Consider the following 23,925-nt stretch of genomic DNA (forward strand, 5'->3'; position numbering starts at 1 on the left):
GCGAGCAACCAAACACGTCCGGAAAGAACAACAGCTCGACTCTACAGATATAGAACCTAGTCTATGTCTATGTTAACAAATGTATTTGAAACAAATTAGGGTCACTATAGATTTGATAATGTAAATATAGGTATACTTTTTTCCTATATACTTGATCAAAGTTTACAAAGTAGTACGTATATGGCTTTACAAATGCACTGTATTTTGACAACACATTCGAGGCAACGAACGCCTATACATCTCCTCGTCGATCAGCAGAATGTACCATGCAAGATTTTGTGTTCATAAATACTACTGTAGATTCCTGCAATTAAGCTACAGAGATTGATTCCTGTGCCAAAAAAGAGAAGTCTCCACCGGGATGGATCAGCCGGTGTTGCGCATCCCCGCGGCGATGCCGTTGATGGTGATGAGCAGCACGTCACGGAGCTTGTGGTTGTCGTCGTCTCGGCGCAGCCGGCGCAGCACCTCCACCTGCAGCATGTTCATGGGGTTGAGGTACGGCAGCCGGCTCTCGATCAGCCTCCTCAGGCTCCGGTTGTTGGCCGACAGCTTGGTGTGCCCGCTGACGGCCAGCACACAGCTCCCCGCCCTGGCCAACTCCCGCCGCAGCTCCTCCCCGAGCGCGCGCCGCTCCGGCGACAGCACGAGCACGTCGTCGTAGTGCTTGGCCATGGGCGCGTCGGCCTTGGCCACCACCATCTCGATGAGGTCGAGCGTGGACTGGAAGAAGGGCCACTCCTCGTACATGGCCCGGAGGTCCTCGGTGCGGCCCTTGTCGCGCGCGTCCTGGAGCCCCGTGCCGACGCCCAGCCACGCCGGCAGCGCCAGCCGCGTCTGCGTCCACGCGAATACCCACGGGATGGCGCGCAGGCTGGCGATGCCGCCGGCGGCCGTGATCGCCGCCTTGCGCTTTGCCGGGCGGCTGCCGATGTTGAGGTAGCCCAGCTCCGCCTGCGGCGTCGCCTCCTGGAAGTAGGTGACGAAGGCCGGGTCCTCGTACACGGTGCGCCGGTAGTGCGCGCAGCTTGCGCGGGAGATCTCCTCCATGACGTGCCGCCAGTTGGGGTCCCGCGGCGGCTGCGGTGGCCGCAGGGTGGCCAGCAGCACCGCCGTCGTGTAGATCTCCAGCTGCCGCACTGCCGTCTGCGGCAGCCCGAACTTGGCCTGGACCATCTCGCCCTGCTCTGTCGACCGCAGCGTCCCCATCACCGAGCCGGGGGGCTGCGACTGGATGGCCAGGTACGTCGGCCCACCGCCGCGCCCGATGCTCCCGCCGCGGCCGTGGAAGAGCGTCACCTTGATGCCGTGCTCGTTGCACGCCGCCACTACGTCCTCCTGCGCCTTGTACAGCTCCCACGCCGCCGTGAAACGGCCGGCGTCCTTGCCAGAATCAGAGTAGCCCACCATGACCTGCAACGTTCAGACAGAATACGGTTTTAGATAAAACCACGTGTTATAAGATAGATAAAAGAAAAACTGAAAAAAAAAGATTTGCACGGGTCTTAATGTAAAATCTCATGAATATAACATCCACTAAGACATAACCAAGTCTTAGTCGACTGAAATTTAGCAAGATTGTTTAGATAATTGGCCGACTAAAAGGCGACATGTTCAATAGTTAGGTGTGGCGGAGATGCATATGTTGAGATGGATGTGTGGCCACACGAGGAAGGATCGAATCCAGAATGATGATATATGAGATAGAGTTGGGGTAGCACCAATTGAAGAGAAGCTTGTCCAACATCGTCTGAGATGGTTTGGGCATATTCAGCGCAGGCCTCCAGAAGCTCCGGTGCATAATGGACGGCTAAAGCGTGCAGAGAATGTCAAGAGAGGACGGGGTAGACCGAATTTGACATGGGAGGAGTCCATTAAGAGACACCTGAAGGATTGGAGTATCACCAAAGAGCTAGCTATGAACAGGGGTGCGTGAAAACTTGCTATCCATGTGCCAGAGCCATGAGTTGATTGCGAGATCTTATGGGTTTCACCTCTAGCTTACCCCAACTTGTTTGGGACTAAAGGCTTTGTTGTTGTTGTTGTTCAGATAATTGGCCGAGATGAAGATTAAAGCCAATAGAAGCATTCTATTTCTACCTCTTGGTGGCCGTTGTGGTTCTTGATGATATGCTCCCTGTACCAGTCAATGGCCAGCAACTTCCTGATCGCCGAACCTGCTTCTCGAAGATCCTTCACCGTCTCGAACAAGGGAACAACTCTTAACCTGCGTGTTCACCAAAGAACAGACATTGATTTTAAATACTCCCTCCGTTTCACAATGTAGTGCGTATAGATTTTTTAAGAAATTAAACTTTGACCAACTTTGTAGAGAAAAACATATACATCTTGAATACCAAATACATATCATTAGATACATCACAAGACGTATTTTCATATTGTACATATAAATAGCTTTCCATATAAATTTGTTCAAAATTGGTAAAGTTTGACTTTCTAGAAAATCTATATGCACTACATTATGGAACAGAGGGAGTATTTATTCTTTCCTTGAATCAGCCTCTTTGCTAATGTAACCAATTGGTAGGGTTGTAGTCAGCCGATTTCAGGTTCTAGGTTTACTGTTAAATTGATCACTCCTAGATGCTTTCAGGTTCAGTTGATTTGATCATAGAGCTGTGGATTGAACATGACAAGAAATTTCATGAGAAATTTAGAACTTATATCATGCATAGATAATCATGCTTACGTTCCACCGGGACATTCCCTTCCGAGATCCCCACTAACTGTTAGCCTCGCGTCCTTCTGCAACAACTCGACAGCGAGGACATCACTGGCCTGAAAAGAAGTACAAACACCTGCAAATCAGAACCCGTGCCAACCAAATACAGTTTGTGATCTGGGATATGAGTGCTACATAGGACTCCACGAGGTAAGCTCAGGTGAGATTCAGTCAGAACTCTTAAATTGCAGAAGATAAAAGGTAACTGAATATTCATGTTTGCTTCATTAGTTGATAACAGAAGTGGTGTCTCATCCTACATTGGAGGCCATTGAAATCACATATGCTCCAAGCGAGTCGCTCCCGAGTTCTGCAGCAACGCGGAAGGTGTCGAGAACTTCTTTCACATCAGCATTAACCTAAAAGACAGGAAGGGAAAGACACGGACGTAAATCTTCTAAACTAGGCAAAGGTTATCTTTCGCTCCCTTTCTTTACGCTGTAACCGATCAATTATATGTGGATATTTGATCACTTATTTGATTTATGTACGCAACAAATTACCACTATGTATGGGGGAACTAGAGGGCGCTTCCCTTTCAGCTCCCTAGTCAAGAAATCCAGCTTCTTTTCCTCATCCCACTCACTATAAACGCCAAGATCCAAGTAAGACGTAATGGCATCAAGCGCTTCTGTGTGCCGGCCCGATTCCTGAAGCAGTAAATATGTAGTTTTTAATCATGACTGAATTTTAGCTATGCTTTTTGGGAGCCAATAATACATATTATGCACAATTACATCTGAGAAATCACAAGTACGTAGCAGTAATAATAATTGTAATGCATACCTGGCGGACATCGAGCTTCATTAGCACCATACCAAAGGTTGCAACCCTCCGTATCAGATCGGCCAGCCGGCCATCGGCAAGAATGCTAGATCCACATGATTGCTTCACAAAATAATTGAAGCGCACGTGCTACTCAGTACAAAAGACAGATCGTGTGATAAATGATATAACAGAGTACATGTTTCTTAACAGTTTGAATTGATATAGTAAAAAAGGTTTGCGCTTTTTTATACAAAATGGATTTTCATGCAATGTTGAGGGTTATTGGCGTGCCCAAAAAATATTTACTGTAGAATGACAAACCCAAGGATCTGAAGGCAGTAGTTGTTAATGAAGACTTACCAGTGAGTCGTAGCACAAGAGCAACGGCTCTAAAAGTTGATCCGGTGTTTCATAATATTCTGCAGGATCAGAGTCACATGGTAGATCCTCAAGAAGATGCTCAAGCCGTCTTCGTGTCTTCATCATCTGAAAATAGAAATATACAATAAAGGTAGTCAAAGATGAACGTTTAATTCTGTAAAAAAAATAGTGTTCGTCTCGTTTACACCTAGCACCGCTGGTTCTGATTGAGATTCAAATAGTACGTTGCTATCAAAGCTGAGAGTATATAAGTATATAACCTCTCCATCAGGAGCAGTGGGCATCTCTCGTGTCAGATTTTCAATCAGGCAAGTTTCAAAGTGTTTGAACATAAACCATGCAGAAAGGTGCGTTTGTATAACAAGCTATAAGAGTCAGACTGAACTTATGTTAGAGATGAGATGACATAGGAAGTATCTCTCTACCTAGTAGCAATTTTGACCCTACTAAATTTCTACTCTCTATCTCCACCGATTGATATTTTTCTTAGCGTTGGGCTGGATTTAATACTGAAAATATATCAGTACAAGACCAATTTGACACTCAAACAATCCTAAATTCACTTATGCTTGGAAGAAGTTTAATAAAAGAAGTTTGCTTCTAACCTTTTCTTTCACATTACCAAGGACAATCCTGTATGGCGTAATTCCTGGTTTATCTGATAGGCTTGGCTCTAGAAGCTTTCGGAAGCTTGACCGGCCTATCTTAGATTCTGTGAACAACATTTTCCTTAGTTGACTACCACTGGGAGTTCGACTCATATGTGATGATGCTGGACGACGACCAGGAGACTGCACTGGACTGTGAATCTCCTCACTTCTTTCTGTTGGAATTTGGATTCCCTGGAGAAGACAAGCAAAGAACTAGTGGACCAAAAAAAAGGATTACAATGACACCTGTGTATCCCGGCATCCAGGCTAATGTTTGCTAACTACGGTTATTGAATCTGGGTGACGCGATGCAGCCATAATCCATGGCACTTATGTTTTCACCACATTTCATAATACCAGTTCCCAACATACATGTTTATACATAATCCATTGCACTTATGTTATCAACCCAAATTTTCATCAACCAATTCCCGCAGCAACGCGCGGGGTATCCTCTAGTTTCATGATAATAGTTCCCAACATACATGTTTATACATATTGCACCAGATGTGAACAATGCACTTTGGGGAAGCCAGAATGTTATCTCACGAGCTACGATAGGAGACATTGGAATAGTTCAAACCCGATGATTTCCCTCTTACCATAGTTCTCAGTGATTAACATTTTTCCCATGTTAGAGAAAACAAGAGTTGGGTAGTCTGCCTGTAATTTATTTTTCTATTCCTTTTGTACATATTTAAACTACTAATGAAAATTACCGTAGAACAATTGTTCTACGTTTCGGGGTAAAAAAAAGAATAGTTCAAACCTGATGTTTCGGGTTGCATGGAAGTTTTACTATTCTGAATTGAGATTCGCTATCACTGCATTCTGCATCAGATGCAAGTCCTAGATTAGAAAAGGGTGAAGATATAAACTAAGACGCGACTAACAACTGCCACTGCAAATTTTACATAGATTTTGGAACAAGAAATTCAGGTGTTAATATAGACCAAAAAATTGTGAACTTAAGTGAAATGATTGTATCTGATGCAGCAGCACATAAAGTTTTAAGTTGAGTAGATCACATGACAGAGATTCTACCTGTCAATGATGGAAGATCAGCACCAGAAGGAAGCTGAGCAGGCATCCCCATCCTAGGCGGCCGTTTTAAGTTGTTTTCTGGTCCTGTTTTGGTCCAAGGATTGGCCTTCTTCTCTTCGGATGTCGACTCCGAGTCTGAGAAATCCACTCGAATTATCAACATAAATCAAAAATATGATCTGAAAATATGTGCTTTACAGGTGATATTGGTGGAAGATGTATACATATTGCTATTACACCAAGAAGGTGTGATCTTCAAACTAACTAGGCCTTTCCGACAATGCCATAATGTTAGAGTATGTAATGGGCCTAATGGCCTAGGCTGGCGGTATAGCCCGTTAGTCTTAGGGTTAATTAGAGATAAGGGTCGCTTGCTTAGGGGTCAAGTAAAGCCTTGCTTGTGAGTCAAGCAAACCTCTCTATATAAAGAGAGGAGATGTATCAATCTAATCAAGCAAGAATTAAGAAGGAAATCCCTTCCATCTTGCCCGGCCGTGGGTAAAAGCCCCCGGCCGGTCATCTCGCGCCCTCCTTCCAGAAGCGCCATAACAATTTGGTATCAGTTAGCTTCGGTTCGATCATATCTTCATCGCCGCCCAACCTGTCTCTTCCGCTGCCGGTCACCTCATCGCCTCCGGCGACCACCACGACCGTCGCCCCGCTCCTGCCCACGCTGGGATCCTTCGTCGCGCCCGCCCCTGCCGTCCTCATCCCGGAGGAGGTGTCCAGGGCGCTGTGGGACCTAACCCAGGCAGTCCAGGAGATCCGCCTGTTCTTGGCCGGGTCCTACGGGCCGCACCCGGCTGCGCCACCCATCGCCGCCACCACGCCGCCGTGGCTGCCGTGGCAGCCGCTGCACCAGGAGGCCTCCGCCGCGCTCGCCGGGCCGCTGCAACAACCGCTGCAGCTGCCATCCACCGCCCCACCCTGGCTGCAGTGGCAGCCGCCGCTGCCGCTGCCCCAGGGCGTCCCCGCCGCGCTCGTCGGACCGCTGCAGCTGCCATCCACCGCCACCACCGCCCCGCCCTGGCTACAGTGGCAGCCACCGCTCCTGGCGGTCTCCGCCGCGCCCGGTGCTCCGCTGCAGCAGCCACCGCCGGTCAGCTCCGGCCCCGCATCGACCGCACCGGCGGGAGTCCCGATCTACCAGATCAAGTTCCCGTCGTCGCCATTACTGCTTCCCTAGGGCGTCCCCATCAAGTTCCCGCCGTCGCCGTCACCGCTTCCGGCTTGGATCACTACCCGACACATGTCGTCGGCGGTGAGGTTGCAGGCTGCTGCGTGCGGCCTCCTAGCGCGCCAGCGTGTGCGGGAGATGCGTGGTCTGCAACTGCCGCTCCTCCCAGCTGCACTTCGCTGCACAAAGGACCTCGCTGTCATCCACTGCATCGGGGATCTTGGGCATGCCGTTTTCCCCGCGGGTAGTGACCTCAAAGTCTGCGACATCGGCGGTTGGGGGGGCGCACCCCTCCTCGTCATTCTCCATCGCAAGCTCTCCACTCTTCTCTGTGCGGTGCAGACCAACAGCCGTCCGGCAGGGAGAAGGCAGGGTGTCACCGACAGGAGCGCACCGCGTCGCACCACTGCATTCCGCCGGCCGCCGCGAGGGCGCCTCTGCTGGTCACTCTTGCGACCACTTCCAGGTGGCCATACACATGCACTCCTTTTGTCCAGATGGTGTCCATGGGATCCAGGTGGCTGCACACGTGCACGTCCGACGTGCGGATGGTGTCCACTTTTTGTTAAGGGGTCCAAAATAAAGCGTCCCAGTCCATTTCAGGTTGAGAGTAATAAAACAAGCCGAGATGTAAAAGGCTTGTTTTTAGGTGTTAGGTTTGTGTTGCGTAGAGTCCTGGTTATAAGTTAGTTAGGTTGCAGCTCGAGGACAAGCTGCATGTCCAGGTGGGGTGTAGTGTTAGAGTACGTAATGGGCCTAACGGCCTGGGCTGGCGGTATAGCCCGTTAGTCTTAGGGTTAATTAGAGATAAGGGTCGCTTGCTTAGGGGTCAAGTAAAGCCTTACTTGTGAGTCAAGCAAACCTCTCTATATAAAGAGAGAAGATGTATCAATCTAATCAAGCAAGAATTAAGAAGGAAATCCCTTCCATCTTGTCCGGCCGTGGGTAAAAGCCCCCGGCCGGCCATCTCGCGCCCTCCTTCTAGCAGCGCCATAACACATAAATTGGCCATACCAAAGCAGCCTCTGGTAATAGGCTTTAGTCATTTACTAAGATTGGAAAACTTGGGTGGATAATCATGAAACTAATTAACCTTTGATCAAGATTTCATTGGCTAAGGTTGCAAGCTTATCGCTACATTTCTTGATGGATAACTCAAAGCTGAGACTGTCTAGTTGTCGGATGTACAGGTCAATTGCCATCCAACGGGCCATCAAGGAAACATCCCGAGTCACCTGCATAGAAATGAAAATTGTTTCAATCAAGTACAACCCCTCTAATACGGAAGAAAAAGGAAAAAAAAAAACATCGACCATATACACAGTTAAACGCAAGCAAGACTAGTGAATAAGCATCATCAAACCAGTAAGCTTACTTTTGATGTGACATTAGGATTCCCGTCTCGGTCGCCACCCATCCATGAACCAAATTTGATTGGTGTGCAGGTTAGTGGAAGAGGCTTGCCAGTATGCTATATGCGTAGTGTTAAAAAGAAAATTTTAAAATTGCTCCAGGGAGTGAAACAGAAGTTAAATTCATCAAATCGTAGTAATTGTTGTCGCAACCTTCTTTAGAGCATTGCTGACACGGCGAAGATAGCGTGGTATCGATTTCCAGAGAGATTGTTCCACAATATGAAGGCCTGCGAGAGTCAAGAAATTATTTTTGAAATCATTTATAATACTCCCTCTGTTCCAAACTTCTTGTCTTAGATTTGTCTAGATACGGATGTAAGATACAGCTGTATCTAGACAAATCTAAGACAAGAAGTTTGGGACGGAGGGAATATCATGCATGGACAAACCGGAAAGCCAGAAGCCTTAATTTCTTACCAGCCCTAGCTTCATCAACTGGTGTAGGTTTATGGCGCCTCAGCTCATCTGTCTGCCATAATGCTGTGATTTCCCTTACCTGCATGCTAATCAGAGTCAGAAGGAACTGAGGACAGATCAGCAAAACAGAGTATTTTAATGGAAAAAATGTATCAAAACCTCTCAAGCATACCAGGTCTTCTATTAGCATCTCTCTATCCTCATAGTTAAGATCACGCCGTCCGTTGAACTCCAAAAGATGCTGCAGCACAGTCCCATCAGTCATTAGAAGTTAGAACACAAAATACAGCGAGATCAAAAGAAGAAATCACAGATTAACTCACGGCTATTCTAAGGTGCTTGTATTGCAAGGTTCGACGATTTATTTGAGTGGGATGCGCCGTCAGAACGATTTCAACCCCCTGCACAGCGGGTAAAGAAAATATCAAGCATCAGCTAAGCTTGGTGGGATCGCCATGCCAGGAAATGTGCGCTACATTATTAACACAAGCACCTGTTTGCAGACAGTATCATAGAGTTGTTCTGGAGGAACGCCGCCTTGGATCAACTTGTCGAATATATCGTGACATGATTTTGACAGATGCACTTCACTACGTGATTTGCGGACCCTGTATACGGAAGATAAAAACATTTGTTCAGCACAAAACTAGATCTTTCACTGTAGATTTTCGTGTGGCAAATTAGGTGAAGATACTATTTCAGATTATCGATCAGAAAGGAACAAACTATACCATGAGTTTGCAACATGCATATATATGTCGAAATTATTTTGTACGTATTTCTGCAGCTATGTTCTTATTAGCATTAGCACCTGTGCATTTCTGAATTTGTCTGTACAGAGATTAATTCTATCTTTGTCAGATATTTTAAATCGCAGGAGAATGCATATGTGTTGGTGCAGCTGGGTACGTACGTACGTACCTGTGGTGCCTCTCGGCGATGCCCATGAGGTTGAGGTGGTGCGCGAAAGCGCGGGCGAGGGAGAGCGAGTCCTCGAGTGACATGGCCGACAGCTCCGCCTCCAGCTGCCGCTCCACCACCGTCGCCGTGTCCTCCATCTCCGCGCCGCGCATCGTCATGGCGCTCTGCATCATGCAGGGCCGGCCGATCGGCCCGGCATTTCAGCCATCCACGCGACAACATGCATTGAGGCATTTGTTCGATGAGGGAGCGAGCGTGCATGCATGGGTACCTGGGCGAGGATGCGGATGCGCTCGAAGAGCTTGACGAAGCCCGGGCCGAGCTCGCGGAGGAGCACCTCGTGGAGGAGGCTGCCGAGCAGGCGGCAGTCGTCCTCGAACGCCTGGAACGATATCCCCTCCGCCACGTCGTCCGTCGTGTCCGGCATCCTCGCCGCCGCTGCCTAGCTTGTTGTTCTTTCCTCCTCGTGAGAGAGAGAGAGAGAGAGAGAGAGAGAGGGGGGGAGGGGAGGGTGGCCGTGTTGGAAATGGCGGAGGAGACCGGAGAGGAGAGGAAGACGGCGGCATGCGAGGGAGAGGCGCAAGCCACATGCTTTTTTTTTCTTTCATTCTTTCTTTCTTCACCACTAGCACTCGGTTTTCAAACGTACGGCTTTCATTCCAAGTGCATTTCATTCTGTTAATGTAATTATTTTTAGGGGTATATTGTAACCTTTTTTTGACATGTCGTTACTAATAATGTTTCCGATAATATCTTGCACTGCTTAATATGTTTAAAATTTGCTAAAGATATTGCTAGAAAATAACGATGTTTTGTTTTGTAATCAAGTAAAACCAACAAGGTATTATGCTTTTAGTTCTGTATTTATATGATATTTTATATAAGGATGGAAAACAATTTTCCTCGCCCGGCTGATCCCACGTTTTTGCTGGCTGCCTTGAACAATCGACACGCATGCCCATCCGAGCAGGCCTTATCCTCTGTCTTTGCTGAGTGGTCTTCTTCCTTTGAATCGACCCCCTCCCCAACTCGAAGTCCTGCAACCACTAGTGCAGTATTCGGCTTTAGTCCAGCTTCGAAAGGACCTTTAGTCCCGGTTCTGCAACCGGCACTAAAGGGCCCCCTAGTTCTGGTTCAACACGACCCGGAACCAAAGGCCCACCACGTGGCACGAGTCCGCACCGGGGACTGAGGGACCTTTAGTCCCGATTGGTAAAGAATTTTTTTTGAAAAAAAAATTGAATTTTTTTCTGATTTTCAAATTTCTGAATTATTTGACAATTTAATCTCTAATCATCCCTCGTCACTGCTCAAGTGTGGAGTACTCATTCCAAATTGTCTAATTTCCTGCACTAAAGGGTGGGGACTAAAGGTTCCCCCTTTAGTCCCGGTTCAACATGACCCGGGAAGGCCGGGACCAAAGGCCCACCACGTGGCACGAACCTGCACCGGGGGCTGGGGGACCTTAATTTAGTCCCGGTTGGTAACACAAACCGGGACTAAAGAAATTTTTTTGATTTATTTCGAAAAAAATTGAATTTTTTCGATTTTCAAATTTCTGAATTATTTGACAATTTAATCTCTAATCACCCCTCATCACTACTCAAGTGTGGAGCACTCATTCCAAATCGTCTAACTTCCCATCCGGTCACCCATCCCTCTCACTATTCCAGCCTGAGCATGCGTAACTTTCCAGTTTTATTCCCCCTAGTATCCAAATCTGCACTTGTTGTTTTCCTGACAATAGTAAGCTGTCAATCTTATTAACCCTTAGGAGTTTAGGTTGAGCATGAAGTCACACGTGCACCGTTTGAGTTTGAAACTATTATTGTAAAAACAATTATTATTTATTAACACTAATATTTCTTGAATAAGTAGTTAGACCATAGTTTGACCAAAATTCAAAAAAACTGAAATTTGAGCATAACCTTTTTTCCTTTCATAATTTGAGGATTCTAAAAATTTCCAAAACGGCCTATGGCGGTCGAATTCGGAACTGTCTTTTCGTACTAAACATTTTGCTATATTATACATTTTTTTACATTGTATGGAAAAGTTATGGTCGTTTTACTTTTTCATAAAACTTTTTTTTTGCAAAACATGTCGAAATGTATGTTTTTAATTTCCCTAACTAGTAGATGTAGTAACATAACTACATCTCGAAGGATTTTAATTTTTGAAGTTTTTATCTTTTTTTAAAAAACTCAAAAGGCGATGGGGGGGGGTAGAGTTTGAAAATTGCAGAACCCCTTTAGTCCGGGTTGGAGCCACCAACCGGGACTAAAAGGTGAGCCACCATGGCTCCAACCCGGACTAAAGGTCTAACCTATTGTCCTGGTTTGTGTCACAAACCGAGACTAAAGGGGCTCATGGGGCCCCAGCCTGACGCCAACCTGCCACCATCCCTTTAGTCCCGGTTTGTGACACAAACCAGGACTATAGGTCACAAATGAACCGGGACGAATGAGGTGAATATTAGGTCGCTTTTCTATTAGTGAAATTTCTTCTCCTTCTTCTTTCGGATCCCTTCGACAACCATGGTCTTCTCCCCCCCCCCCCCCCAAAGATTCCCCTCCCTCCCTGCATTCTCCCACTCCGGGCGGTGGAGCTGTTGCTGCTGCGAGTTGCGTTGACTGTTGTTTGACGACGGTGACAATGATGCCGCTGGCGCGAGGGTGATGCTGCTCATGTGAGGGTAGTAACGCTGCAGACCATGGCGCCAAAGCTGCAGACAACACCGGTGTTGCAAGTCGCTTGTCATGCCATGTTGCAACCGTTCGTTGGGGAGGAGTTGTGCAACATCGCCCAACTGCACCACACGACGGTGCTGCAGGGTGTCCACCAGGTTTCCAGCAGACGCTGATGTTGTAACCCACCCCAAGTCGCATCAGTCACCATTCCTGCCAACCGAGAGGGAGCTATGTGTCGATAGTCGGCGTTGTGTGGTGACTGCAACAGGGGGCAATGCCGCACTAGTGAGAACTACAACAACGGTGATGTTGCATGGCGCACTGCTAAACTGATGGTGTTGTGATAACCAACAGTGCTTCAATGGATACTTATGGGAAAAGAAGGCGGCGCGTGATGCCACATTTGCGGCGATGAGTAAACAAAGCAACATGGGCATGATGTTGTGTTGCTGTGATGAGAGGAGGACGACGACTCCAGCGAGAACGCAGTGATGCTTCATTGGTTATCTGGCTGACAGATTTCCCCAGGAAATCAATCTCATAGCACATTCCTAATGTCAATTTTGGTTTTTCATGCTATGGTGTGATCGTTGTTACAAATGGTTTGAGTTCACTAGGTGATCTCCGTGGGATTTAAAGGGGATTAAATCCCCTACAAGTTAAGATCCTCCTCAATCCCCTTTGGGTATGTTAAGTTTGCCCATCATAGCGGCAAAAGATCATAGGTTTATGTGCGTTCAAAGCTATGTTTCCTCCATGAAACACGAATAATGGGCGAGGGGCTGAGGGGTAATCAAGACGTTGAAGATGCCACACCTATCATACTACTCATGCTTGGAGTCAGTCCCATCCCAATGTTAAATTTCAGGACATTTCAAAACTTCAATATTGATTATCACAATGTTGCAAAATTATCTAGTTTTCGGCCGGTACGGCAAGCAGTACAGTAACTCGATAAGTCCTCCATTGGAAAAAAACATACAATCTGATTCTTCATGAAGTAATATATATATATATATATATATATATATATATATATATATATATATATATATATATATATGAGTTATTGCAATTTGAGAAGAACAATTCTCCCACTATAACATTTATTTAAAAATATCAAATTTAGAATTAAGAAAATGGTACGTAAACGGGTCTGCATAAAATGAGTTGACAGATCAATTTCCACATTTATTTTATTCCGGTATATTTCATCTGAATTGTGATACAACAAAATATAAACTACCACATGAATTGATTTCCTGTATGAAATGTTTGTATGTAGAGCAAAAGTTTATTTGCAAGGTAAAATATTTCTTTCTACCCCCTTTCCATATCCTCCCCCCCCTCCAGATCCCCCCCCCCCCCCCCCCCCCCAAATCACTGTGTTCTACGGTTGAGACCCTGATGATCCCTGTGTTCTACGTTCTATAAAAAAAAAAATTCTCTTTCTGCATCCAAAACACTCTAATCATCCAATCAATTATGCGAACCACTGTTGAAGTATTCTCACGTCATTCCCTCAAGCCAGTCAGTATTACAGCCAACTCTAAGAAACTCTCCCAAAACATCACCTCGCTGCTCGCCAACGTGATTTGCGCTCACGGACCGCCGCATATAAGCTGGCATTCATATACATTTGGACCATTTGAAGTTTTACAACGAGTGGGCACTATCGCATATAAACGAGTGGGCACTGTGACTCTGTGTTAAAGAAAGGAGTGGCCCCTGTTTGAAGCGGTCAAACAGCGAGGAAATTCTGAAGACCCCCGCGTCGTCCTCCCCAGGGCGACTCGGGCGGCGGCGCATCTCGCGAAGCGCAGAGGCCTCCCCCCGGCTTCCCTTTCCCCCGCCGCCGCCCAACAGCCTCCGCCGGGCGAAGCCCGTGCGGATCCGGCGGCGGCGGGGCTCTGGCGCGCCGGAGCGGCTCGTCATCGAGTAGAGGGCTCGTGTGGCGGCGGCGGTGCGTCGCTCCTCCGCGCGCGGTGGGGAGGGCGGCGGTGCTCGCAGCGGGCTGGTGCTGCGCCCCCTGCTCCGCGTCTGTGGGGCGCGCGCTGGCGCGTCGCCTCCCAGATCCGGCGTGGTGGCCCTGCCTGCCGTACCTCCATCGGCGCGTGTGGCGAGCGGGGGGTCCCTCGGTTGTGGGGGCGGCGTCTTCCCGCGGCAGAGTCATCTGCCTCAGCTGTGGACTGCCGCGCGCGGACCTGGGTGTGCGCTGCCACCGGCGGCGGATCTGACGGTCTTTGCTCTCCCGCGAGCTGGAACTCGGAATGGGGTGTGGGTGAGCGCGCCGGGGTTCCACGCACAAGGTGTGTGGTCGGCTAGGTGTGAAAGAAGGTGCGGTTCTCGCTCGTCCCCGCTTCTCCCCCGATCTGGAGGCTTCGCATGGCGCGGCGCTCTTTGTTCGTGGGCTGGCAGCGAGTGCTTCCTCTGCTCTGTGGATTTGGCTCTAGGAGGACTAGCAGGCTACAGGTTTTTGGGGCGCGCACACTGCCGGCGTAATGCCGGGCTCCGATTTCGGTCGTAGCCAACGACGGCGGTGCCTGTGGGTGCCGTCTCCTTGTTGAAGGCATCGTGGTGCAGTGTTCGTCTTCCCTCCTGTCTGCTCCGGAGGAAACTTTGGATCCCGGTCTCCCGGATCAGGCGATGGTGGCGCTCAACATCACATTCCCTGCATGGGCTTCGTCTTTGAGCTTGCCTTGGCTAGGGTGACCAGTGGCTCGAGGTGGTTTCGTTGGTGGCTCGTGGGGGCGATGGTGGCGGAGAACTGGTGCTCTGTCTTCGTGATCTTGGCTCGGGCATGCCCTGAAGTGGGGCTGATTCTTTCGTCGGAAGCCGGGTTAGCGAGGTGTGGTCCTGTATTGGATCTCCTCGTTCCCATCTCTTCCCCTTCGGGGGGTTTGTTGGGTGGCGACCAGACGGCCAAAGTTCAAGGCACTTCGCCTTGTTTGGTCAGATGAAGATGAAAGTTGGTGTCCTCCTTCAGGCTGGCTATGCTGATGAGGTTGACACTACTAGGAAAAGGGCTAAAGATGAAATTGACACTAATGGCGCATCAGAGAAGTGGTGCGCCACTACTATATACTAATGGCACACCATGTGGAGATGCGCCATTAGTGTTGAAGACACTAATGGCGCACCAAGCACAAGGTGCGCCACTAGTAACAAAATGTTTTTTTTCATTTTTTCAAAATGTAGTTCTAACTAGTAATGGCGCACCAGCCATAGAGTGCGCCAGGGCTATGGTCCAGGCCGGCTCAGCCCATTAGTCCCGGTTCAGTGTAGAACCGGGACCAATGTGGGCATTGGTCCCGGTTCGTGAGCCCAGGGGGCCGGCCGGGCCACGTGGGCCATTGGTCCCGGTTCGTCTGGACCTTTTGGTCCCGGTTGGTGGGACGAACCGGGACCAATGGGCCTCGCTCCTGGCCCACCACCATTGGTCCCGGTTGGTGGCTTGAACCGGGACCAAAGGCTCCCCTTTAGTCCCGGTTCATGCCACCAACCGGGACCAATGAGGTGCCTATATATACCCCCTCGCGCAAGAGTAGAGCACAGTGCTCTGTTTTTTCTGGCCGAGGGGGAGAGGGCTTTGTGGTGCTCTAGCTCACCTCCTATGCACATGAGGTGTTCGATGGAATGCCCGAGCCACACTACTTAAGCTTTCTCCTCTCGAAGCTCGACCTCCAAGCTCCATTTTCCTCGAGATTTGTACACTTCTATTAATTTGGACACTTAATTATATATAATGCACGCAGATGAACCGGCAATGGATGTACGGTGACAGACACACCCGCGAGTACATTAAGGGCGTGCATGAGTTTCTCGATGCGGCTGAGGCAAACAAGCAGAATGGTTTTATGTGTTGTCCATGCACTGAATGTGGGAATACGAGGTCTTACTCTAACCGGAAAATCCTTCACTCCCACCTGCTTTACAAGGGTTTCATGCCACACTATAATGTTTGGACGAGGCACGGAGAAATAGGGATTATGATGGAAGACGGCGAAGAAGAAGAGTACGATGACAACTATGTGCCCCCTGAATACGGTGATGCTGCAACGGGGGGAGCTGGTGAAGATCAAGAGGAACCAGACGATGTGCCCAATGATGCTGCCACGGGTGAAGCTGCTGAAGATCAAGAGGAACCAGACGATGTGCCCGATGATGATGATCTCCGCCGGGTCATTGTCGATGCAAGGACGCAATGCATTAGTCAAAAGGAGAAGCTGAAGTTCGATCGCATGTTATAGGATCACAAAAAAGGGTTATACCCCAATTGCGAAGATGGCAACACAAAGCTCGGTACCGTACTGGAATTGCTGCAGTGGAAGGCAGAGAATGTTGTGGCTGACAAAGGATTTGAGAAGCTACTGAAAATATTGAAGAAGAAGCTTCCAAAGGATAACGAATTGCCCGACAGTACATACGCAGCAAAGAAGGTCGTATGCCCTCTAGGATTGGAGGTGGAGAAGATACATGCATGCCCTAATGACTGCATCCTCTACCGCGGTGCATACAAGGATCTGAACGCATGCCCGGTATGCGGTGCGTTGCGGTATAAGATCAGACGAGATGACCCTGGTGATGTTGACGGCGAGCCCCTCAGGAAGAGGGTTCCTGCGAAGGTGATGTGGTATGCTCCTATAATACCACGGTTGAAACGTCTGTTCAGAAACGAAGAGCATGCCAAGTTGATGCGATGGCACAGTGAGAACCGAAAGAAAGATGGGAAGTTGAGAGCACCCACTGACGGGTCGCAGTGGAGAAAAATCGAGAGAAAGTACTGGGATGAGTTTGCAAAGGACCCAAGGAATGTATGGTTTGCTTTAAGCGCGGATGGCATTAATCCTTTCGGGGAGCAGAGCAGCAATCACAGCACCTGGCCTGTGACTCTATGTATGTATAACCTTCCTCCTTGGATGTGCATGAAGCGGAAGTTCATTATGATGCCAGTTCTCATCCAAGGCCCTAAGCAACCCGGCAACGAAATTGATGTGTACCTAAGGCCATTAGTTGAAGAACTTTTACAGCTATGGAATGGAAATGGTGTACGTACGTGGGATGAGCACAGACAGGAGGAACTTAACCTTAAGGCATTGCTGTTCGTGACCATCAACGATTGGCCCGCTCTCAATAACCTTTTAGGACAGACAAACAAAGGATACCACGCATGCACGCACTGTTTAGATGACACTGAAAGTATATACCTGGACAAATGGAGGAAGAATGTGTACCTGGGCCATCGTCGATTTCTTCCGACCAACCATCAATGTCGAAAGAAAGGCAAGCATTTCAAAGGCGAGGCAGATCACCGGAAGAAGCCCGCCATGCGCACCAGTGATCACATGCTTGCTATGGTCAATGATTTACACTACGTAATCTTTGGAAAGGGTCCCGGTGGACTAGCTGTTCTGAATGACGCTGAGGGACACGCACCCATGTGGAAGAAGAAATCTATATTTTGGGACCTACCCTACTAGAAAGACCTAGAGGTCCGCTCCTCAATTGACGTGATGCACGTGACGAAGAACCTTTGCGTGAACCTGCTAGGCTTCTTGGGCGTGTATGGGAAGACAAAAGATACACCTGAGGCACGAGAGGACCTGCAACATTTGCACGAAAAAGACGGCATGCCTTCGAAGCAGTATAAAGGTCCTGCCAGCTACGCTCTTACAAAAGAAGAGAAAGAAATCTTCTTTGAATGCCTGCTCAGTATGAAGGTCACGACTGGCTTCTCGTCGAATATAAAGGGAATAATAAATATGCCAGAGAAAAAGTTTCAGAACCTAAAGTCTCATGACTGCCACGTGATTATGACGCAACTGCTTCCGGTTGCATTGAGGGGGCTTCTACCGGAAAACGTCCGATTAGCCATTATGAAGCTATGTGCATTCCTCAATGCAATCTCTCAGAAGGTGATCGATCCAGAAATCGTACCAAGGCTAAGGAGTGATGTGGCGCAATGTCTTGTCAGTTTCGAGCTGGTGTTCCCACCATCCTTCTTCAATATCATGACGCACGTCCTAGTTCATCTAGTCGACGAGATTGTCATCCTGGGGCCCGTATTTCTACACAATATGTTCCCCTTTGAGAGGTTCATGGGAGTCCTAAAGAAATATGTCCGTAACCGCGCTAGGCCAGAAGGAAGCATCTCCATGGGCCATCAAACAGAGGATGTTATCGGGTTTTGTGTTGACTTCATTCCTGGCCTTAACAAGATAGGTCTCCCTAAATCGCGGTATGAGGGGAGACTGACTGGAAAAGGAACTCTTGGAAGAGACTCAATAATATGCAGGGACGGATATTCTTGGTCTCAAGCACACTACACAGTTCTACAGAACTCTACCTTGGTGACCCCGTATGTCGATGAACACAAGAACAGTCTGCGCTCCAAACACTCGGAGCAGTGCGATGACTAGATTACATGTGAACACATCAGGACTTTCAGCAGTTGGTTGGAAACACGTCTCAGAGGTGACAACACTGTTTGTGATGAGTTGTACTTGTTGTCCAGGGGACCATCTTTGACTGTATTGACTTACAAAGGATACGAGATAAATGGGAATACATTTTACACGATCGCCCAAGATCAAAAGAGAACCAACCAAAACAGCGGTGTCCGCTTTGATGCAGCAACCGAGAGCGGAAAGGACACATATTATGGTTACATAGTGGACATAGACTACGGACCTGATTTTAAGGTCCCTTTGTTTAAGTGCAAATGGGTCAATCTGTTAGGCGACGGGGTACAGGTAGACCCACAGTACGGAATGACAACAGTGGATCTGAAAAATCTAGGGTACACTGACGAACCGTTCGTCCTAGCCAATGATGTGGCACAGGTTATCTATGTGAAGGACATGTCTACCAAACCGAGAAAAAGAAAAGATAAGGAAGCGAATACATCATACGATGAGCCAAAGCGCCACATAGTTCTTTCAGGAAAAAGGGACATCCTGGGAGTGGACGGCAAGACAGACATGTCTGAAGATTATGAAAAGTTTCATGAAATTCCTCCCTTCAATGTCAAGGCTGACCCAAGCATCCTGATAAACAATGAAGATTATCCATGGTTACGGCGTAATAAGCAAATGACACAAGCGAAGAAAAAGTGAAGACTTTCTCCCGCAATAAGCAAATGCTATGTGGGTGAAATTATGATACCATCCCAACTTTCAACTTTTTTAGAGTTCATTTGAAATGCTTTCATGTCTTATGGTTCGAAACTTTGATACGTCGAAAGTGATTGTCCATTTTGTACACGAAGTGCATCAAGTTTTTGTCGTAACCCTCTCTACTTTTTGGAACATGCTATGTGGGTGAAATGATGATACCATGCCAACTTTCAACCTTTTCAGAGTTCATTTTGAAATGCTTTCCAATTTCAGAGTCATTTAGCTCAAAGAATGAATTAATAGCAAACAAAACGAACTACAAAACTTTTATGAAAATAAAAACAATCAATTAAAATATTATGTTATGATCAACTAAAATAAAACTATAATATTCTTCAATAGCAAAAAGAATATAATTTTTGTGACCTAAAATCAAACTATAAGTATTTAATTGTAAGTATAAATAAAAAATAAATAGCAAAGAAGAAAAAAAATTCTATTTTTATAGTAAAGTTATTCATAAACTAGTGATTCACACAAATTTTATAAAATTCCAATTTAAACTATTCAAAATTTTAAAACTAATGGCACTAACAGAAAGTTTATAATTTTTGTGACCTAAAATCAAAAAGAAATCACTAAAAAACTATAAGTATTTAGTTGTAAGTATAAATAAAAAATAAATAGAAAAATATTTCTATTTTTATAGTAAAGTTATTCATAAACTAGTGATTCACACAAATTTTTAAAAATTCAAATTTAAACTATTCAAAATTTAAAACTAATGGCACTAACAGAAAGTTTATAATTTTTGTGACCTAAAAGCAAAAAGAAATCACTAAAAAAACTGTAAGTATTTAGTTTTAAGTAGAAATAAAAAAATAAAAAACCAAAAAAATGTAGAAATAAAAAAGAAAAAACCAAAAAAATGCCACCTACTGGGCCTCCACGGCCTGAATACGACTAGAAACCCTACATGGGCCAGGATTCAGGCCCGCAGAGGCCCAATAGGCCCACAGGCAGTAGCAAGTTTAGCCCGAAAGCCTGCATTAGAGAGGAACTCGAATGGAAAGGCACATCAGGGCTTATAAACCAGTGCCGGCGCCCTTCCGCTAGCGATGTGGGACTAAACTTTTGGGCGCGGGCAGCACAAGGGCATTGGTCCCGATTGGTGGCACCAACCGGGACTAAAGGGTGCATTGGTCACGGTTCGTGCCACCAACCGTGACCATTGCACCCCTTTAGTCCCGGTTGGTGCCACCAACCGGGACCAAAGGCCGCCGCTTCCCGCCCTTTGGGCTGCCGAAAATTGGCCTTTGGTCCCGGTTGGTGGCACCAACCGGGAGTAATGCCCACCTTTAGTCCCGGGTTGTGCCACGAACCGGGACTAAAGGCTTTGCTAAATAAGTTCAGACTTTGGAAATTTTCACTCCCGTCTCTCGCAGTTGCCGCCCCGACGCCGACGCCGCCAGGCTGCCCCGCCGTCGCCGTCGCCTCGCCCGTGCCCGTCGTCGCCCCCGCCGTCGCCCGCACCCTCGCCATCGCCCGCCGTCGCCCGCGCCCTCGCCGTCGCCCGGGCCCCTGCCCTGGCCCGCCCCTGCCCCGACGCGGCCGCCCCGGCCCGCCCCCGTCGCATGATAGATGCATGATAGATGATCAAATGATGTTTTTTTTGTTCATAGATGATCATATGATTTTTTTAGGTTATTTTCATTTGTAGAATTTTTTTATGTATCTAGGAATATTTTTGTTTATAGATGATAGATGATCAAATGATGAATATTTTTGTTCATAGATGATAGATGATCAAATGATGATTTTTTTGTTCATAGATGATAGATGATCAAATGATGTTTTTTTGTTCATAGATGATCATATGATTTTTTTAGGTTATTTTCATTCGTAGAAATTTTTTATGTATCTAGGAATATTTTTGTTCATAGATGATAGATGATATATATGATGATGATATATATGATGATGTTTTTTTCATATATGCATTTTTTCATATATATGATGATGTTAGTGGAGAGGAAAAAGTAAAATAAGGAAAAGGAAAATAAGTAGAGAAAGAAGGAGAAGAAGAAGGAGAAGACGAGGAGAGGAAGAAAAGGAAGAGGAGGAGAAGAAAGGAATAGAGGAGAAGAAGAGAAAATTAGAATATATATTCTATTTTCTCTTTTCTCCTCTATTCCTTTCTTCTTCTCTTCTTTTTTTTCTTCTTTTTTTCTTCGACACATGGGGGGGGGGTCGAGAACGTCGGACATTCATGAGAGAGGCGAGGAAGAAGGGGAAGAAGAGGGAGAAGAAGAGGAGAGGAAGAAGAGGAAGTCTTCTCCTCTATTCTTTCTTTTCTTCTTTTTTCTTCTTCTTCTTCCTCTTTGTTTTATCGGGAACGAGGGTCGTCGAGAGGTCGAGGAGCGGTAGAGGAGAAACCCTAAATAGAAAGTATCGTCGGTGTGAGATACATGTACCGTCGGTGTCGGACACTACACCCACATCCCACAAGTGGCGCGGGCTTCGACGCCCACGTCACTTGTGGGACGTGGATGTAGTGTCCGACACCAAAGGCCACATGTATCTCACACCCACGATACTTGCTAGCTATTTAGGGTTTCCTCTACCGAAAAGAAGAGGAGAAATAAATAATAAGAAGAAAAAAAGAAGAAAAAGAAGAGGAGAAGAAGAAAGGAATAGTTTCTATTTTCTCTTTTCTCCACTATTCCTTTCTTCTTCTCCTCTTTTTTTTTCTTCTTTTCTTCTTCTTCTTCTTCTTCTTCTTAGCCGGAAGTAGAGAGAGGTTTCCTAGTGTCAAAGTATTGAAGAAATCCATGCCTTCATCATTAGCCGGAAGTAACCAGGGCATGTTGGTACGAAGTTCTGCAAAGTTATTCTGGAATGGAGTCCCGGATAGAATAATCCGCTTTTTGGTACGAATTCAGCAAAGGCCTTCCAAATAGCGATATTCGGAAGGCTCTTGCTGAACTTTGTACCAAAAAGCGAATTATCCTATCTGGGACTCCGTTCTAGAACAACTTTGAAGAGCTTCGGGACCATCATGCACATGTTACTTTCGCCTAATGATGAAGACATGGTTTTGTTGAATCCTTTGACACTAGGCAACCTCCCGACCCCTCGGCGATCCTCTCGAACATGAGAGGAAGAAGAGGGTCATCTAGGGGTGGAGGGTTCCAGGGTCGTCGAGGGTTCCATGGGTCGAGGATCGCCGAGGGGTCGAGAGACGTTTTCTAGTGTCAAAGTATTGAAGAAATCCATGCCTTCATCATTAGCCGGAAGTAACCAGGGCATGTTGGTACAAAGTTCTGCAAAGTTATTCTGGAATGGAGTCCCGGATAGAATAATCTGCCTTTTGGTACGAATTCAGCAAAGGCCTTCCAAATAGCAATATTCGGAAGGCTCTTTCTGAACTTTGTACCAAAAAGCGAATTATCCTATCTGGGACTCCGTTCCAGAACAACTCTGAAGAGCTTCGTACCATCATGCACATGTTACTTTCGCCTAATGATGAAGACATGGTTTTGTTGAATCCTTTAACACTAAGCAACCTCCCGACCCCTCGGCGATCCTCTCGAACATGAGAGGAAGAAGAGGGTCGTCTAGGGGTGGAGGGTTCCAGGGTCGTCGAGGGTTCCATGGGTCGAGGATCGCCGAGGGGTCGAGAGAGGTTTTCTAGTGTCAAAGTATTGAAGAAATCCATGCCTTCATCATTAGCCGGAAGTAACCAGGGCATGTTGGTACGAAGTTCTGCAAAGTTATTCTGGAATGGAGTCCCGGATAGAATAATCTGCCTTTTGGTACGAATTCAGCAAAGGCCTTCCAAATAGCAATATTCGGAAGGCTCTTTCTGAACTTTGTACCAAAAAGCGAATTATCCTATCTGGGACTCCGTTCCAGAACAACTCTGAAGAGCTTCGTACCATCATGCACATGTTACTTTCGCCTAATGATGAAGACATGGTTTTGTTGAATCCTTTGACACTAGGCAACCTCCCGACCCCTCGGCGATCCTCTCGAACATGAGAGGAAGAAGAGGGTCGTCTAGGGGTCGAGGGTTCTTCTCCTCTATTCTTTATTCTCCTCTTATTTTTCTTCTTCTTCCTATTTTTTTATCGGGAACGAGGGTCGTCGAGGGACATAGATGTAGTGTCGTCGTTGTCGATATATACCCCCTCCCGATAGCTTACTATGATTAGGTAGCTAGTTCTACGTTTGGCACTAATATATCCATCTGTCATGTTTGAATAATAATTGCCATGTTGTAAATATTTGTAGAAACTATGGACACCGCCCTAGACGAAGCAACAAAAGAAGCATTGTTGAGGGACATAATCGCAGAACGAAGTGATGCCATCTCGTTGTTTCTCAACGAAACCGATGGTCTGGAAGGAGAGGGTGAACAAGCTGGCTACGGTGACCTAATGCCGGTGCAAGAAGAAGAACATGAGGATGGCTCCGGTGACCCAATGCCGGTGCAAGAAGGAGACCGTGATGACGGCTCCGGTGACCGAACCGAGTCCGGCCAGGTATATATATTAGTTAAGCCTATGCTGACTAGCTGATTGATGCATTCATTGTTTTGGTAT

At 47.0% G+C, this 23,925-nt stretch overlaps 1 protein-coding gene across 1 annotated transcript; it reads right to left on the reverse strand.

Moving 5' to 3' along the window:
• Positions 1–366: 366 nt before the first annotated feature.
• LOC125547463 (phosphoenolpyruvate carboxylase 4) lies at positions 367–9,943 on the reverse strand. The gene is made up of 19 exons (XM_048711326.1): positions 9,788–9,943; positions 9,517–9,680; positions 9,089–9,203; positions 8,919–8,996; positions 8,768–8,836; positions 8,596–8,674; positions 8,329–8,405; positions 8,139–8,234; positions 7,857–7,998; positions 5,587–5,721; positions 5,312–5,373; positions 4,498–4,734; positions 3,872–3,997; positions 3,530–3,631; positions 3,247–3,393; positions 3,004–3,102; positions 2,711–2,799; positions 2,101–2,227; positions 367–1,413 (listed from the first exon to the last, which is right to left on the reverse strand). The coding sequence occupies exons 1-19, from the start codon at positions 9,941–9,943 to the stop codon at positions 367–369; spliced, it is 3,147 nt and encodes a 1,048-aa protein (XP_048567283.1).
• Between the last annotated feature and the right edge of the window lie 13,982 nt (positions 9,944–23,925).

This window comes from Triticum urartu, chromosome 3 (assembly GCF_003073215.2).
Source record: "Triticum urartu cultivar G1812 chromosome 3, Tu2.1, whole genome shotgun sequence".
In the NCBI taxonomy this organism is placed as follows: Eukaryota; Viridiplantae; Streptophyta; class Magnoliopsida; order Poales; family Poaceae; genus Triticum; species Triticum urartu.